The sequence below is a fragment of the Aspergillus stella-maris genome (assembly GCF_047715825.1).
Source record: "Aspergillus stella-maris strain CBS 113639 unplaced genomic scaffold BDV14scaffold_58, whole genome shotgun sequence".
Lineage (NCBI taxonomy): Eukaryota > Fungi > Ascomycota > Eurotiomycetes > Eurotiales > Aspergillaceae > Aspergillus > Aspergillus stella-maris.
Window position 1 is genome coordinate 29,071 of NW_027396852.1, and position 15,717 is coordinate 44,787.

Sequence of the window (15,717 nt, forward strand, 5' to 3'; positions counted from 1 at the left end):
CGGTCCGAAGCCTCGGCAGCTTGGAGTGTAGGGCAGAGCTCTCGTACGACGTTGGCACATAGCATCTGTTACTCCAAGCTCTCATGGACGGGCCTGTTCAACCCCCTGAGGGGAAATATCAAGCAATCCGTCATCAGTCGTGCTGATTGAGAGAGTCATGTTGCAGCAGAGTTTGCGACTCATCACAACGCTTACTTTGTCTTACAGTTGATATTCACCGGTAAGGAGACCTGCTTATCACATGCTCTGGATATCTTATATACGTTGTTTAGTATGATGCGCTGCGGCACCAATTGCTGTTACATGGGATATCTCACATCTCACGCCAATGCCGGGTCCCTTGGCTCGGAAAAGCAAGCTGCGAGGTCGGTTAGTTTGGATGGCTTCTATACATTAACCTGCATGCGCAGTTGAGAGGTGTAGAAGAGCAGTCGAGCCACAATGTCCAGCATATCCCCCAAGACGTTTGTGCGGCCGGCGTTTCCTCTGGTGCCAGGCACCGGACACCTCACCCCCCTGGACCAGTACATGATTCGAGTCGTACTTCCCATATTGTGCATCTTTGAAACAGACCCAGCAGCTGCTAGAAACACCATTATCGACAGCCTGAAGACCGGGCTGTCCTCCACGCTGGTAGAATTGGATTTTCTAGCCGCGGATATCGTGCCATGTTCACCTGGTGGTGAAGACGACTTCATCCAGCTCGAATACAGCAATGACGCCGGCGTATGGTTCTACACAGCCGACGCCCCCAACGTGTCATTTTCTGATCTTGCTGCCCGCCACTTCCCGCTCGGTGCGCTCCCCGTTGAGCAATTCATGCCCCCTGGTTCCCTCGCCCATTCCGAGACGCGGAGCCCTGCGCTATCAGTACAGACAACCTTCATAACCGGCGGTCTCGTACTAGGCTTCTGCATCCACCACTCGGTCGTCGACGGGCCTGCCATTGGCAATTTCCTAGAGATCTGGGCCCGCCACACAGCCGCCGCAGCAGACGGATGCATCGTGGCCACCGGCGGAAGTAGTTCAGATACCGTGCGCAATACATACGACTTCGGCACTCCCGCGCCAGATTACACACTGGCAGACTGCTACCCCGGCTCCCTTGGTGCACCGCTGTCACTGCAGAAAAGAATCATGGACCTTGCAGTTGCAGGGGACCACCAGGGCCTAGCAAAGGCCCTGCAATACACGCACTGGCGTCTTTCCAAGGAGAGTCTCGACCGCCTGCGGCAGGTTGCTGCGCCCCCCTCGCCAGGCTTACCCTCAGTCACCGATAACAATGCCATTTCCGTCCTTGTCTGGATGAGTCTTTCGCGGGCGCGCATCGGACTCTCGCAGATGGGGTGCTCAGCTTCAGCCTCACTCTCAGCACCAACAAGCTCCCTCTATACAGCCGTGAATGTGAGAACGCGCATGGACCCGCCACTGCCAGATGACTTCCCCGGAAACGCCATCGTCATGGCCCGCGCAGCTGCACCAGCAACGAAATTGCAAGACAACACTTCTGCGCCAGGCGGCACGCTCTACGAACTCGCAACCAAAGTCTCGGAATCAGTCGCGTCCTGGGCCCCCGATCGGATCTGGAGACTCACGCGTGCCATCCAGGCCAATTCCGCCGTTGCAAATGGGCTTGTTCCGCCATTGGGGCATGACCTGGTGACCACGAGTCCGGCGCAGATGGTCGACATGCTGGCGCGGTGTGAGTGGGGTGGAGGGTTGGGTGTGGCTAGGGGGCTGCGGTGGGCATTTCCGGCTTTCGCGGATGGGTTTGCGGTGCTTGTACCGGCTTTGGATGGGGGAATGGAGATTCAGCTTTGGGCTGGGCAGGAGGCTTGTGAGCGGTTGAGGGGGGATGGGGAGTGGACTGGGTGGGTGGATCTTGTTGAGTGATGGTTTTTGTCTTTTTTTACTAACTACCTGCCTGATTTCGTTGAATGGCAGTGACCTCAGACTGTTAACTGTTAACATAAGGATGGTGGACAGAATATCACCAGAGAAATAGATAGTGGAAATAACCCATTCGTTCTATATACACAGCAAACATTGCATCACTGATTACTAACCACATTTCTACCCCGCTTGAACTTGAACTGCTCTCTTCTTCATCAACAACCCATTGCCAATCCCAAACACCCTTATACTCGATAATCATGACCGAATTCCCTCCAGCTACTTTGCAAACTCTCGCCCACGAGATCTATGTCCTCCTCAAGTCCCGCAATGAGACCGTTTCCGTAGCCGAGACGGTCCGTCCAGTCCCCGCTTCCTTCCTTACCACTCGATATCAATCACTAACTGTTATCCAGGCAGCAGGAGGTCTCATCTCAGCCTCCCTCCTCTCCGTCGCAGGCGCATCAGCTATATACAAAGGCGGACTAACTGTACCTACCTTGACCCTACTTCTCCAACCGACCAAATGATGCCGGCTAACATTGCAACAGGTCTACACCCTCGAATCCCGCCTCGCCTTCGCAGGCTGGACAAAGGCAAATATCGAAAACTACTCCGGTCCAACAACTGAAATTGTCTCTGGGCTTGCCGAGCATACCCGGAAGACGCTTGAGAGCACGTATGCGATTTCCGAGAGCGGAACTGCGGGGCCAACGGGAGGCACGACGAGGAATCGGACGCCGTAAGTATTCTTCTCTCTATTTGTCAGAGGACTCTGGGAGCTTCATGGTTTGCTGATGTTTTCGTTTGCTGCCAGCGGGTATGTTGCGCTCGCGATCTCGACTCCCAATGGGCCGGTAACTAAGGAGGTCGAGACGGGGAGTAATGATCGGGCGGGAAATATGGTTCGGTTTGCGGAGGAGGCTTTGAAGTTGCTAAGGGATGTTCTGAGCCAGTCTGGGGGTGCTTCTTTGTAGTTTTCACTTTTGCGTGGATCAGAGTCCCTCGCCAGATAGTGTGGTAGGCCGGCCTCCTGTTCAGAATAGTAGGCCAGCACCATTATCTGTGAATCTGGGATAGGACTCGATTGTCCGTGAGTGAAGCTACCAACGTTAAGCCTCATTTTCGGATCATGTAAACGCATGTTAAATTTTGCTCAGGAACGTCCGCTCGAAATTATAGGGGATCAGCCAAGGTAGGTATAGTACCTCAGATTTTTGCGTCAACCAGGAGCAAGACGAGTCCGGATGAACAGTCAGGAGCTGAGTAGCGGATCAAAGGCCGATGCTGTTTAAGAAAGAAAATGAATCTCATGTCTGTAAAAGATTGACGTAGCTGAGCTTACAAGTCCACACAAATTGGTCTAAGAAACCGAGTGGTGGATTCGTACTGATGGCTCTTTTGGAGAGCCGGGTGTACTAAATGGTAGTGAAAGACCTTCGGTCGATAACAGTATGATAGGTTGGATAAGTGGTGCTGGTAAAGAGTAAGAAGGTAGGTCAATAAAGATTTGGAATTGGACTCCCTTTGGGGTTACGTTAAAGCTGGCGGCAACTTCAAAAGAAAGAGCCCGCTAGACATCGTTCTCATGACCTGGTAGTATCAAGACGTGTGATATCACTGAGGCAGCCGTCTTGTCTTTCCAAGTCAAACGCTATACCCTTGACAAGGCTAGAATGCCCCAAAACTGACGCGTAAGTCTACTAACCCAGAGCTGGGGGCTGGAAGGCTGAGCCAATCGTGCAACATATTTCTGGTGAAGCTCGATTGGCACAGCGTAGTGCACATTAGCATACTGATACATTCCGTATGTTCCCGACGAGCCTCATCTACCGACGTTGAACGCACCCATTACCGGTGATCCCCGAGCGTTTCGAAAGATACAAACATGTCGGTCGCGAGTTCTAGCCCGTTCAGCGGTGGGGAAACGCAGATGCCTCCCTCGCCCTTAACTTCTTTGAGGAGGTGACTGGAGATTCAGGAGGACGCTACAGTACACTACGGCGACCCAGCTCCGGTACGGCCTCCTGGCAAACTCAGCCGCGGAGGTGGAGGACTGAAGGCTTGCTGGACTGCTGGTTGGGACTCTGCTTGCATTTCCGTGACCGGTCTGTGGGTTCCATCCCAGCCTTTTCGGGCCGTGAGTGGTTAATCTGATGCACCGGCCAATGCCCCAGGCGATGCTAGGGAATTTAGACCGGAACTAGGTACGAAGGTTAAAGATCAGGTTCAGCCTTTTGGGTTGAGAGCACGTCAGCATCGCTTGGGCTGGGCGGGCAATGTGTCAACATTCTTCGGGTTGATCTAGGACGCTGGATCTAGTTGATATAAGTGGACGACCGAAAGTACGTTACTCAATCTCGTATATTAAACTTCTCCGGCACCGGTCTACTTCCTCCCTACTATCTTGGACTGCCCAATAATCGAGCCAGCACGTCCCAGCTATTAACCGAAATATACCCATCCGTACTAAATCCCCCTTCTAGTTCGCCCTCCAGACCCTCATTATAGTGGGCTGCGTCAATCCCCTCCGCGATCGCAGGCAAGATGTCCCTTTCTAGATTATCACCTATGTAAACGCCCTCCCTTGGGCTCAGCCCAGCACCCCGGATAACCTGCCCTACAAGCCCGTCGACTTTGGTCTTGCCCACATCGTTGGATGTAGCTAGGATATCGACGTATGGTAGCACACCCAGCTGCTCAAGTGTCCACTCTTGCGCGTCTCGCGGGCCTTCTGTTATGATGATGATGGTTTTGCCTTGTTCCTTCAGGCTTTGGAGAGTCGTTAGAGCATTGGGCTTTGGTCTCAGTGCCTCGCTCAAGGCATCCTTGTAAATCAATAGAAGACTCGTCAGGCTTTCTTCACTTGCGACAATCCCTCTACCGCGGAAGAGAGCTTCGAACCGGTCGCGTCTATACTCTGTTGACGTCCTTCCGTCGGAAAAGGCGTTCGTGGTGTGCGTTGCCAGTATAGCGCTGTAGTCGCCCTGCAGGTCCTCGATCGGGATGTTGTGCTCGCGGTGGATTACTTCGAATATGGCCTGGGAAGCGGCTCTTGATGCGAGGCGGAACTCGTGGATTGTGTCGTCGAGATCAAAGGCTGCCCATTGGATGCTTTGGAGCCGCGAGTGGGCTGCGCTTGGAGCAGTGGGCGACGGTGACATAGTGCCTGTGGGGATTGCTGAGTTTGCTGGGACCTGCGATGCTGTGATTCAGCTTGACATGAAGATTCGGAGGGTAATGAGGCTGGCTCAGATTTAGTACTTTGCGACTTGCATATATGACCCACCGTGACTCATTGTAATACAGTTTACATAGTACTAGGTAGCGATGGCCGAACGTTCCTACTCCAGGGGGTGTAGCATAAATTATGTCGACATTTGCAAATGACATGACCTTACCATACTAGCAGGTTACTTACAAGCCAACCAGCCAAAGCTCTTCAATTGGATCCCTTGATACTCGCCAACTCAGCCTCCCCCTTCGCCCTAAGACTCCTCCAATCGCCAGCAGCCAACCACTCCTCAAACGACCTCGTCGGAACCTCATTCTGCAGATCACCAGGGAGAACGAACTCCTCCACGTCAGCCATGTACCCAAACTCCTCAATTGCGATCGGGGCCTCCAGTGCCTCAATCGGTACGCCCGTGGAAGCATAGAGCTCATCCAGTGAGACCGTCTCGAGCACCACTTTGCCACCCGTCAGCCTCTCCCAAACCTTCACGACCTCGTCCATGAACAGGTAACTGTCCCTATCATGCGCGAGCAACTTAATACCAGCCGTCTCAGTAACCACAAGCTCACGCACAAACCCCCCCGTCGAAGCACCCGTATCAATAATCGGCATTTTGCACAAACCACTGACTTGGACCGTGAACCGATATATCTCATTCTCCGCATCAAACCGCGGCGAAAAGAGCGGATTCGTCGCGTATGCCCCGATATATATGAACGATGTCTTCCTCGCTAACTCAGCCTGCTCATTCTCAATATACTCCACGACCGCGGCCTTAGACTCGCAGTGCAGCGACCGCGCATATCTCCCGTTCGAGCCGCGCTTCATCGATGCGAGCGCGCTATAAACGTACCGCTCAACCGTCGGAATCCCCGCGGCAGCAATAGCCGCGTTTTTGCCGTGCGTGACTTCCGCCTTGAACGCCTTATCGCTGTCCCGATTAGGGTCCGAGATATAGGGGCCCCAGAAGTCGGTGTTTACGAATATGGCGTGTGCACCGTCGAATGCGGCGCGAAGGGAGTCGATGCTGTTTAGGTCTGCTTCTACGACGGTGCAGCCTTGCGAGATCAGGTCTTTCGCGGAGGGGGACGAGGCGTTGCGGGTTATTGCGCGGACGGACCAGTTGGGGAGGGAAAGGAAGGATTTTGCGACAGAGGAGCCTTGGGTTCCTGTTGCGCCGATTATGGCGATTGTTTTCTTTGTGGTGGTGGTGGTGGTGGTGGACATTTTGTGGAAGTTCGAAGGTGACGGGTGTTGATGATCGAGGTGGGCAGGTATCTTAAGATCGAGGCTTTGAAGGTTGATATCTTTCTGTCTCGATTTACGATGGTCAGAGGGGCTTTATATACCCGCAAGATCTGATGCTTCGGTGCTCTCGGACTTAAGCCACTGACGCTGCCCAGGACATCGCAAGCCAGAGATGGCTAACGACTGCGCTGGCAGCTTATGAAAAACGTCAGACACGGTCTTATACTTCCCTTGTCGGAAGAAGGACATTTCAGGCGGTTGAATCATTGGAATCTCGCGATACAGATGTACTCTATCTAGCGATCTCGATTGGAGCGGAGTTCGCGAGCTGATACCAAGAAGCTGACGGCAGGGTTTCTAGGGCTGATTGGGACAGAGCGCAGCGTGTGACCGTTTTGGGTGCACCAAGCAATGCGGAATCTCTGGGCTGAGGTCTTGGTGAGGTACTCCGTACAGCTGACAGCTGTATAGAGCAGTGTCACGTGGGTAGGGCTACCGGGAGTATTGTAGCTTAACGAGAAGTTGGAGCAATACCAAGTTGTTAGAAATATGAGCTTTGCATTGTCAATCGGTAGACTCTATTATTTAGTTACATTTATTGTATGATGACTACATGAGCAGATGCCTGATGAAGCTGGTCTACAACGCCTAAACTCCGCATCGTCCACAAACCTCCAACAATCCCATTCAGCCCTGCTAGGGGATATTCCGGAGAAGACGAGCCTTAACCCCGGGTGTTGGGACTACAAAGACTAAGCCGGGGTGAGATCCGACCAGAAAGGAACCAGAACCTCCTCGAACGATGACAAAGCTGGCTTACGGATTCGATGATGTGATTGGATACGACAGAGTAAGTCAGTTGCAAAAAGGCGGCTCTTCTACAAATTTCCACCTCCAATACCCAGCCGGGCGGTGTTCAGTGCTGATTGGGCAACGATTAATACTTCAGCCTATCGATCTGCAAAATGACAATCTTACCAGGCCGAGAGCAGTATAGCTTGCACGGGCTCGCCGAGGGGGCCATTTCGCTGGTACTAGAGTGTGCTGTCAGCCACCTCGTACCACCAGCACTTCTCATAATTCTTCACAGGCATACGGACAGCGCTCGCCGTAAGCCAGATGCTTGCCGTTATGAATCAACCTGGTCCAGACAACAGCAGTCACAAGCCAAAGCCTAAGGCAAAGCGGGTGATTACCGAGGCTCGCAAGATCCAGAACAGAGAGGCCCAGCGCGCATACCGTGAGTTTATCGATCCTTGATTCTACTAGTTAGATGGTATCGGTCAATTTCCGGGTCTAACTGGCATTGATCATCGAACTGACGTGCGAGTGGAATGAAACAGGCTTACGCCAGAAGGAGCGGCAGCGCGCGCACAGCCAGAAAGAGGCTGTCACAAAGGAGCAATCTACTTCTGCTCGCAGCTCTAGCGCCTATCCTGAACTGCGGCCGTATCCGCCAGTGGGGAACTCTCCCGATTCAGCCATCCCTATCCCCCCTCCGTCGTGGAGTTTTCCTGTTCAGGATGTGGATGCAGATGTACCTGACCCAGCGGCAGCGGGGGTGGAGGATCAGGGCATCGTCAACGGCGAGATCATCTCTCCGCAGGCCCATGACCTTACTCTGACGCCGGCGCTCAATCTCAATCTGACAGCCGACCCACTGTCGGTGCCACTGCCAGGGTCCAATCTGGCGGCTTCGGATGAATCAATCGATGTTCCTGGAGAGCCGCATGCTTTTCCGGGTTTGGATATGCAGATTGACCCTTTACTTTCTGGGTTGGAGCTTTTTCCACAGTCATCGTCAGATCTTGAATCACATGTCTCAGGCATGGATGACTATTTTCCGACAGATGACCAGCTACTACTTTCGTTCCAGCAGAGCACCAGCAACACCCAGACATCCATCCACTACGACTACACTTCGAATACCCAACATATTTCTACATCTGATGTACCGTCTGTACCAACCCAGCCCCAGCCCCAACCAGCACGACGCGCCAAGTCACATGCTGCGAAGCAGACATCTAAATCCGCATCCGCACCCGCAAATAGACCCAAATCTACATCCAGACCTACGACAGTTGCCGAAAATCCAACAGATTCCAAGCCCATATTTCAAGCAAACAGCCCTTCAAAATCCACATCAACATCAGCCTCCAATACAAACCCAGACTCCAAGCCCACCATTCCAAGTCCAACTCCAGCTTCCCTACCAAACCCACACACCAACCACCTCACCCCCCTAGCAACCTTCTTCCTAACAGGAACAATGTACAACGCGCACTGCCTAGGCATGTCAATCGAGCAGTTCTTCAGTCTAGAATGCAACTCGCTCGGCTCACCATTCTATCAACGCGTGACATCCGCCTCAACGGACCCAAAGACACTCCTTGCGTCTGTTATTGCCACGAACCCGTTTATACCTACTCATCTGCGCCCGACGCTCCCTCAGATACTGATCGAGCACCATCCCATCTTTGATCTTATTCCATTGGCTGGACTACGGTCCAGAGCGATTATTATCAGCGCGACCATGCCTGGTCTTGTGGATATGTTGGAGTTGAAGAAGGATATTATTGGGGGTGGTCTTGTATGTAGGGGGTCTTGTGCTGGGGAGCAAGAGAAGGGATCTGGGGTCTTTCAGATGGGGATGAGGATGGGGTTGGGGATTGGAAGTGGTCAGCCGTGGGATTTAAGGAGTTGGGAGGTCTCGGACTGGTTTTGGAGGAAGTGGAGGCTTTTGCTTGATGGGGAGGGAGAGGGGTCTGGGGGTGATTTATGGGGGCAATGACTTTGCCTTGGAGGACCAGGGAGTTGTGCAAACATCGGAATCGTATATTCATTTACCTAGCTAGATAAATCTTCTACTGTCTTGTCTCAGCTGCCAGGAATCGATCAAGTCCTCTACAGATAGCCTGTCATCAGGCCAACGTAATATCCGCTCAACAGACATCTGAGAGTGCTGCATCCAATATTTCATATCAAATCCCAGCATCCTGTCTCTCCCCAGATAGAGGTATCCATCACCCTCAGAGAGATCCCCCTCTAAACAACACTCTTCCCCTCCCCTTCTACCCCCCGAATAACCCCCCTCTTCCTCTCCTTCCTCAACGTCCTGGCATATTCCACCCCAAATCCATGCTCAAACACCTCCCCAATCTCCTCAAGCGTCAACCCACTAACCTCCGGATAGAAAAAGTAAATAAGGATATACCCGACTCCACAAACAGCCGCATAGAACCCAAACGCACCGCTGGGCGTAATCCCCTTCATCATCGTCAAAAACGTACTACTCACAATAATATTCGCCGCCCAGCAGCAGCACGTCAACCACATTGTCCCCAGGGCGCGAACCTCCATCGCGAAAAAGTCCGTGTTCATCCACGCCGTACTCCCCATCGAGGAGCCGTAACTGAAGACGAAGAAGATAATGAAGACTAGCACCACGATTGCAGCGGGACTCACGGAGTCCGTTTCCAGCGCTAGCGTGCTCGTATCAACTGGTATAAAGTGGAACGCGACAGCCACCGCCATGAGCGCAACTGACATCCCCCATGCCGAGAGGAGCACTACGCGCCGGCGGCCGAGCGGGTCAACGGCCATCATATTCACCCAAGACATGATGAAGTTTGTCCCCGCGACCACGAGGCCCACGGCAACGGGGTCCGAGAAGCCAACGAGATCGAAGAGCGTTGCGGAGTAGTACATGAGCGTATTGAAGCCTGACATTTGCGCAATCACTGCGAAGCCGCAGGCGCAGACCAGCGCGCGGAAATAGGCTGGGTTGCTGTGCAGTAGCTTTATTTTGCTCCAGCGCGTGCTGGTGTGGTTGAATTCTTTGAACTCGTCGCAGGCAGAGGAGATCAAGCGCGTTTTGGCGTCGATTTGGGCTTCAGAGGCACCGTTGTAGATTTTCCTGAGAACAGCCTTTGCCTCTTCAACGCGTCCATGGAAAACAAGTTGACGCGGTGACTCCGGGCAAAAAGGCAATAAACAAGCCAATATGATACTCGGCAGCCCACCAAGGCCCACCATATACCGCCACCCATGCGGAACATGCGCGAACGCCGCGCCAATGCCGTAGGAGATAACCTGTCCTCCCGTGATGGACATATTATTCAGTCCGATAAGACGACCGCGGACCTTTGTAGGTGCGATTTCGGCAATGTATAGTGGGACGACCATGCTTGCGGACCCGACGCCGAAGCCGACTATCAGACGCCCGACGGACATTTGCGCGATACTGTATGAGGCGCCTTGCAGTACGGCGCCGATTGTGAAGAGGAGGCAGCCGACGTATATGGCTGGTTTGCGGCCGTACTGTTTACCCAGTACTATTAGCCTTGTTCATCACAGTAATGGATGGGTAGTAAGGTTGAAGGAGTATACCTTATCAGCAGTCAACCCCGCAATAATAGCACCCACAAAGCTCCCCCCCGAACAAAGCGACGTGATAAGCTGCTTCTCGTTTTCGGATGTAGGACGTCCATCAAGATCATTCCCCAAATAGACGAGGACAGCAGAGATAATGCCCGTGTCGTACCCGAAGAGTCCGCCGGCGGTGGAAGCAGTCAGGGCAACGAGCCAGACGAACCAGGAAGTTGCGATGTCTTCGATTGAGTTGTCGGTGTCGGCTGGTATGGGGTCATTTGTTGGTTGGTACTCGAGGTGGACGGGGGCTGCTTTCTCGTCTTCGTCTTTGAGGGAGGACATGGTTGCCGAAGCGGACAACTAGTTCTGAGTAAATATGGTAGAGATCTGGGGAAATAGATTGAAATAGATTTAAATCCAGGGAAGAGACGCCAAAATGGGTCTTTGCCTCGCTGTGGAACTGCAGTGGACACTGCTGGAGAACAGTGACCTTTATACCTTTTACAAGAGTACAGAATCCATGCATACCCAAGGTTACACCGACCAATCAAATACTACGAGACCAAAACATGGCGATTCCCTCCGCTATTCACACCCCAGATCGGCGGCTAGTTCGCCAAATCCTGGGGTAAATGCGGGGGATGGCCGCCCATTGTCTAGAAGAGGAGGCATTCCCCGTGTTTCGCCGGATGCGGAAATCTAGCCCTTTGGTTTGGCTGGTCTGGGCGCTGGGCCGGGAGGAGATTTCCGTGCCTTGCTTGAGTCAGTTGCCGCCACTTCCTGGATGACTGGCTGATAATAAAGCATGTTATTCTTACGCGCCAATCATTCAGATGATGGGATTCGTGAGTTGTGCCCTTGGCTGGTGAGAGAAGGCTTGGGTTCAAGGTTAGTAGGCGCAGGTGGTATAAGGCGGCATTTGGTAGTACTTATAAAGGTAAGATATACGGGGGTAAAATCCGGGTTACTGTATAGTCCTGCCACAACGTTTACCGACTTCAATGGATATCATTTTCTGGTGATCACGGCCTGCCTTGTGTCGATGGTGTCTTTTGTCGAGACTATTGCCAGTTGGATCTTGGATAATGTAAAACCATGCCGTAAGGGTTAAATATAAGGTGTCGGCAATTTTTGCTGGTAAACGCAGTCTTCACTGTAGAACTAGATCTAGATCATGCGGGAGATGTAGAGTGCAAGGGGGATAAGGTGACAAGGCAGAAAGATGGGTGGAAAGCCACCTGATTCGCTCACATGACCCCGGCAGTGTCCACCTTCCTTATGTTGCATTTCAAGTCTGCATCCTCCTTTCCCACTCCAGGTCTAGACTGTCTCTATCTAGTCCGACCAACCACCCATCATGGTATACGAAATGCAAATCTACTGCTACGGCGCCTGCCGCAACAATGGCCGCCCCAATGCCGTCGCTTCTGCAGCGATCCTCTTCAAGAAGGAGAAGAAAACATCGCGCGGGCGATATCCTGAGATCTTGCCTACAATCCTCGCCCAACCAGTCAACCAGTCAAAGAGCGAAACTACACGCCCCCATGATTGCGTTAGAAAAGGCACCGGTGAAGTACCAGCGTTTGCGACTCAATCCTGGACTTCGTGTCACCATTCGTACAGACTCAAAGTATGCATACGGTTGCATGACCGAGTGACTGAGGAAGTGGATGCTTAATGGCTTCACAAATTCTACCGGCTTTCCTGTTGTCAATCAAGATCTTATTCGAGAGTGTATTGACTTGAAGGAGCAGCTGCAGTTCTAAGGGACCGTTGTGCAGTTTGAGTGGATTCCACGGGAGCGCAATTGTCGCGCGGATCGGCTGTGCAATGAGGCTTTGGATAACCGGTAAGTGGAGCGAGACGGTACTTTGAGGCCTGAAACTTGGATTTGGGCTGGTCTCAGATCTTTGATATGTGAGTTTTGAGCTTTTCGCATTCTTCCGAATTATGATTGTACGTCTTTGTTTGCTTTGGCATTCGCTCCGATACACTTATTGCCATAGGGCTCAAAGACACCATACGCCATGGAATCTTCTCAATGCCGGTCGTTGAAGGGAAACTTGGTGTCATTAACCATTCTCTCAACAAAGCGCTGCAAGATTAAGGATACTTAACGAGGATTATTTCTTTGCAAAAATGGATTACCCTGCTGTATATCAACAAATTATTATCGATTACACCTAATTCATCAACAACAAATCCGCTCAAAATGTGTCACGACCTGGAGTACCCCGTCCTCTACAAAAACTGCAAAAGCCGCTCCAAGCATGTGGTCACCAAGAGGAAAGACTACCCCTGCGACGAGTCAAAAAAGAGGCCGAGAGGACAGCTGTGCCCCGTCCCGCAGAAAGCGCCCTGACGCTTGGGCAGCACTAGCATCCCCGACCCCTGCTACAGATGTGGTAAGTATTAATTCCGGTCGGTCTTTGCTTGCCCTTAGATAGTCGGCTAGCTCTTATCCAGCCGAAGGTCGTCATGCGGCAGTTGCTCGCAGGTAAGTGGCACGGATCTGGAAACCAAGCGTGGTCATGGAGTATCGCCGCCTACTATCGTTGAGCGAACCACAATAATAATAATACTAAGGTGTTTTCTTACTCGCAATATTGATAGCAGTGAGGATGTCTGAGAACTTGGGATGCGCATCCCAACAGCGTAGAATCGCAGGCTTCAAAATAAGCCCTGACAGGTCAGGAAACTCCCCTGCCTCAAGCCTCTGGTCTCTTTCATCCTCTTAAAAGTTTGGGGATGGCAGATGCCCAGTCCCCAACTCATACAATGCCGCACCTATATTCAGAATATCCTCTCGCAGATCCTCGGCCGTTACCGCCAAGTCATTTACCGAGCTCGTAAAGTCGCCAAGTTTCAAATCGAGGTTGCCGTCAACGAAGAAATTCGTACAGTTGACATCCCCATGATGAATCCCATTAGCGTGAACAAACTGCACTGCCTCTGTCGCCTGCCGCGCCCACCAGAACACAGTTGTCTTGTCGATTGTCTTCGCAGACCTGGACTGTCGTAGATCTTTCCGCACAGGGCCATGCTCAGCATTCTCTAACAAAATACCATGCTTTGTGCTTCCGTAGAACTTCAGCAGCGAAGATGGCCGCTCATACCTTGACTTCTCCAGCTGCTCATAAATCTCCCTCTCCGTCTCACATCGCTCTCTCTCGTCATCATCACCAAGGTGGAACTTGAGTATGTATCCTGTCGACGGATCTAGGGCTGCCATGCCGCTTGTGCCACAACCTTTGATATCTTCTGCGCTGATGCCTGGTGGGAATATGTAATGCGCCATTGGAAATACAGAGGATGATTATAGACATTATGTTCCATTTAGAATTCCAGCCCAGGCAAAGGAGTTTTGCGACTTCGTTCACAAAGAACAAAGAGTATATGCACGTGTTTTCCTTGACGGGGCCTGGGTGGTCTTCCCGATTCGGCCACCAAGGACTGGCAAATATCCCTGTATGATAGTACATACTTTTCAGGGCAACGTCGAAAAGTTCCATAGTTTATCCAAGAAGGACCATCAGTCCTACATCTCCGCCTCTAAAACTCCAAGTTACCAGCATTTTACATTATTCTCTGTACAAAGAACCGGGGCTTTTGAAGGTTGTTGTACCTCAATGATTAGATGCCTAGATAATCACTCGGAGACAGGTGTATATCGCACCATGAGAATGAACTATCCCACAAAGTAGGTTTAGAATTTGTTATTCTGGCTATAATCAACCCACTTGTTCTGCAAACAATATGTTGATTACATGGTTATTCTTTCACAATCCCAAGTGTCCTTGCATTAGCAAAGGGTTTTGTCTTATGTTGGCAAAATTGAAACTCTGCTTTTCATCAAGAGGGGCTGTGGCGCAATTGGTAGCGCGTGCGACTCCAGATCGCAAGGTTGCCCGATCGAGACGGACCAGCCTCATTTTCTTTTTTATTTTGCTTGCTGTCATATTATATTCTCGGTACCTATCACTGAGTGCTTGCTCAGAAGCCCGTCTCGAACGGTGGAGTCTGGAAGTGAATGGCGAGGTTGATCTCTCTGCTCGTGGAACGTTGACTGCACTCCAGGTTTATTTGGCTGGCTGTACAAGGGTGTGCATTACTCGTAAATATAGAATGTTGGCAATTCGATTTAGTCAACTTGCTCTGTACATCGATTGAGGTCGTACAAGATATGTAAGATATTCGGATTTTCATGAGTCAATGACGCGTTATGGACTCGGACACAGCGGGTATACTGGTTTCAACAGGTGGTCTTCCCATGAGAAATCGACTTTTTTGATGTGATAGTACTTTTAATTTGGATTCTTCAACAAATTCCGTGAAGGACTTTGCTAACCTTGGTTCCTCGTTTGAGTCGATATCATTATTTACAAATGTTGTAGCTCCTAAATTGTTTCGCAAGTCTGCTTGTATGGTCTCGAGTCAACACCAAAATATATACAGCAGCCAATGCTAACACAACCGGATTGGCATGCTGAAGGAGAAACGTTTACTAATTGACCAACAAAGTCAATTACAATTGAAACTCACTCAAGTTTTATCGACGAGTTTCTTTAGGGTTTCCAGAGAAAGACAGTTGTCCTTGAGTTATGGTTAATAGGCTCAGTTCCATCCAACCGCCCCCGGGACATGAGCAGCTTAAATAGACAGTTAGAACACCACCATTGTTGATTTTATTGATAATACTAAAAAATTACCGTATTAATCAACCAATGGGGCTGTGGCGCAATTGGTAGCGCGTGCGACTCCAGATCGCAAGGTTGCCCGATCGAGACGGACCAGCCTCAGGTTATCTTTTTTGCATTGGTTGGTTGGTTTTTTTTTTTTTTTTTTTTTTTTTTTTTTTTTTTTTTTTTTTTTTTTTTTTTTTTTTTTTTTTTTTTTTTTTTTTTTTTTTTTTTTCGGTCCTAGTTAAATATACTTCATCTATGCCGGTCTATTTTGAATTCTGCTTGTTA

The 15,717-nt window shown here is 51.0% G+C and overlaps 8 protein-coding genes and 2 non-coding genes across 10 annotated transcripts; 6 read left to right on the forward strand and 4 right to left on the reverse strand.

The window, feature by feature from the left end:
* Nucleotides 1-441: 441 nt before the first annotated feature.
* Nucleotides 442-1,893, forward strand: BDV14DRAFT_203316 (transferase family-domain-containing protein; the record flags this gene model as incomplete). Its single annotated transcript, XM_073774257.1, has 1 exon — nucleotides 442-1,893. The coding sequence occupies one exon, from the start codon at nucleotides 442-444 to the stop codon at nucleotides 1,891-1,893; it is 1,452 nt and encodes a 483-aa protein (XP_073624813.1).
* A 225-nt stretch (nucleotides 1,894-2,118) lies between these two features.
* On the forward strand, nucleotides 2,119-3,196 carry BDV14DRAFT_179409 (CinA family protein). The gene is made up of 4 exons (XM_073769759.1): nucleotides 2,119-2,249; nucleotides 2,310-2,384; nucleotides 2,445-2,635; nucleotides 2,711-3,196. Exons 1-4 carry the CDS (start codon nucleotides 2,154-2,156, stop codon nucleotides 2,868-2,870), a joined length of 522 nt encoding a protein of 173 aa, XP_073624814.1. The 5' UTR covers nucleotides 2,119-2,153; the 3' UTR covers nucleotides 2,871-3,196.
* Nucleotides 3,197-4,288: 1,092 nt separating this feature from the next.
* BDV14DRAFT_179410 (HAD family hydrolase) lies at nucleotides 4,289-5,233 on the reverse strand. The gene has a single exon (XM_073769760.1). It carries the CDS (start codon nucleotides 5,055-5,057, stop codon nucleotides 4,296-4,298), a length of 762 nt encoding a protein of 253 aa, XP_073624815.1. The 5' UTR covers nucleotides 5,058-5,233; the 3' UTR covers nucleotides 4,289-4,295.
* An 89-nt stretch (nucleotides 5,234-5,322) lies between these two features.
* On the reverse strand, nucleotides 5,323-6,516 carry BDV14DRAFT_179412 (uncharacterized protein). Its single transcript, XM_073769761.1, has one exon. The coding sequence runs from the start codon at nucleotides 6,353-6,355 to the stop codon at nucleotides 5,336-5,338; it is 1,020 nt and encodes a 339-aa protein (XP_073624816.1). The 5' UTR covers nucleotides 6,356-6,516; the 3' UTR covers nucleotides 5,323-5,335.
* A 774-nt stretch (nucleotides 6,517-7,290) lies between these two features.
* Nucleotides 7,291-9,346, forward strand: BDV14DRAFT_179414 (uncharacterized protein). Its single transcript, XM_073769762.1, has 2 exons — nucleotides 7,291-7,616; nucleotides 7,720-9,346. The coding sequence occupies exons 1-2, from the start codon at nucleotides 7,496-7,498 to the stop codon at nucleotides 9,165-9,167; spliced, it is 1,569 nt and encodes a 522-aa protein (XP_073624817.1). The 5' UTR covers nucleotides 7,291-7,495; the 3' UTR covers nucleotides 9,168-9,346.
* A 75-nt stretch (nucleotides 9,347-9,421) lies between these two features.
* BDV14DRAFT_210829 (myo-inositol transporter) lies at nucleotides 9,422-11,089 on the reverse strand (the record flags this gene model as incomplete). Its single annotated transcript, XM_073775980.1, has 2 exons — nucleotides 9,422-10,696; nucleotides 10,766-11,089. 2 exons carry the CDS (start codon nucleotides 11,087-11,089, stop codon nucleotides 9,422-9,424), a joined length of 1,599 nt encoding a protein of 532 aa, XP_073624818.1.
* A 985-nt stretch (nucleotides 11,090-12,074) lies between these two features.
* BDV14DRAFT_179415 (uncharacterized protein) lies at nucleotides 12,075-13,066 on the forward strand. The gene has a single exon (XM_073769763.1). It carries the CDS (start codon nucleotides 12,105-12,107, stop codon nucleotides 12,423-12,425), a length of 321 nt encoding a protein of 106 aa, XP_073624819.1. The 5' UTR covers nucleotides 12,075-12,104; the 3' UTR covers nucleotides 12,426-13,066.
* A 415-nt stretch (nucleotides 13,067-13,481) lies between these two features.
* BDV14DRAFT_203321 (kinase-like domain-containing protein) lies at nucleotides 13,482-14,045 on the reverse strand (the record flags this gene model as incomplete). The annotated part of the gene is made up of 1 exon (XM_073774258.1): nucleotides 13,482-14,045. One exon carries the CDS (start codon nucleotides 14,043-14,045, stop codon nucleotides 13,482-13,484), a length of 564 nt encoding a protein of 187 aa, XP_073624820.1.
* Nucleotides 14,046-14,605: 560 nt separating this feature from the next.
* On the forward strand, nucleotides 14,606-14,678 carry BDV14DRAFT_t122. Its single transcript has one exon. It is a non-coding gene; the product is annotated as a tRNA-Trp (tRNA).
* A 795-nt stretch (nucleotides 14,679-15,473) lies between these two features.
* On the forward strand, nucleotides 15,474-15,546 carry BDV14DRAFT_t123. The gene has a single exon. It is a non-coding gene; the product is annotated as a tRNA-Trp (tRNA).
* Nucleotides 15,547-15,717: the final 171 nt, after the last annotated feature.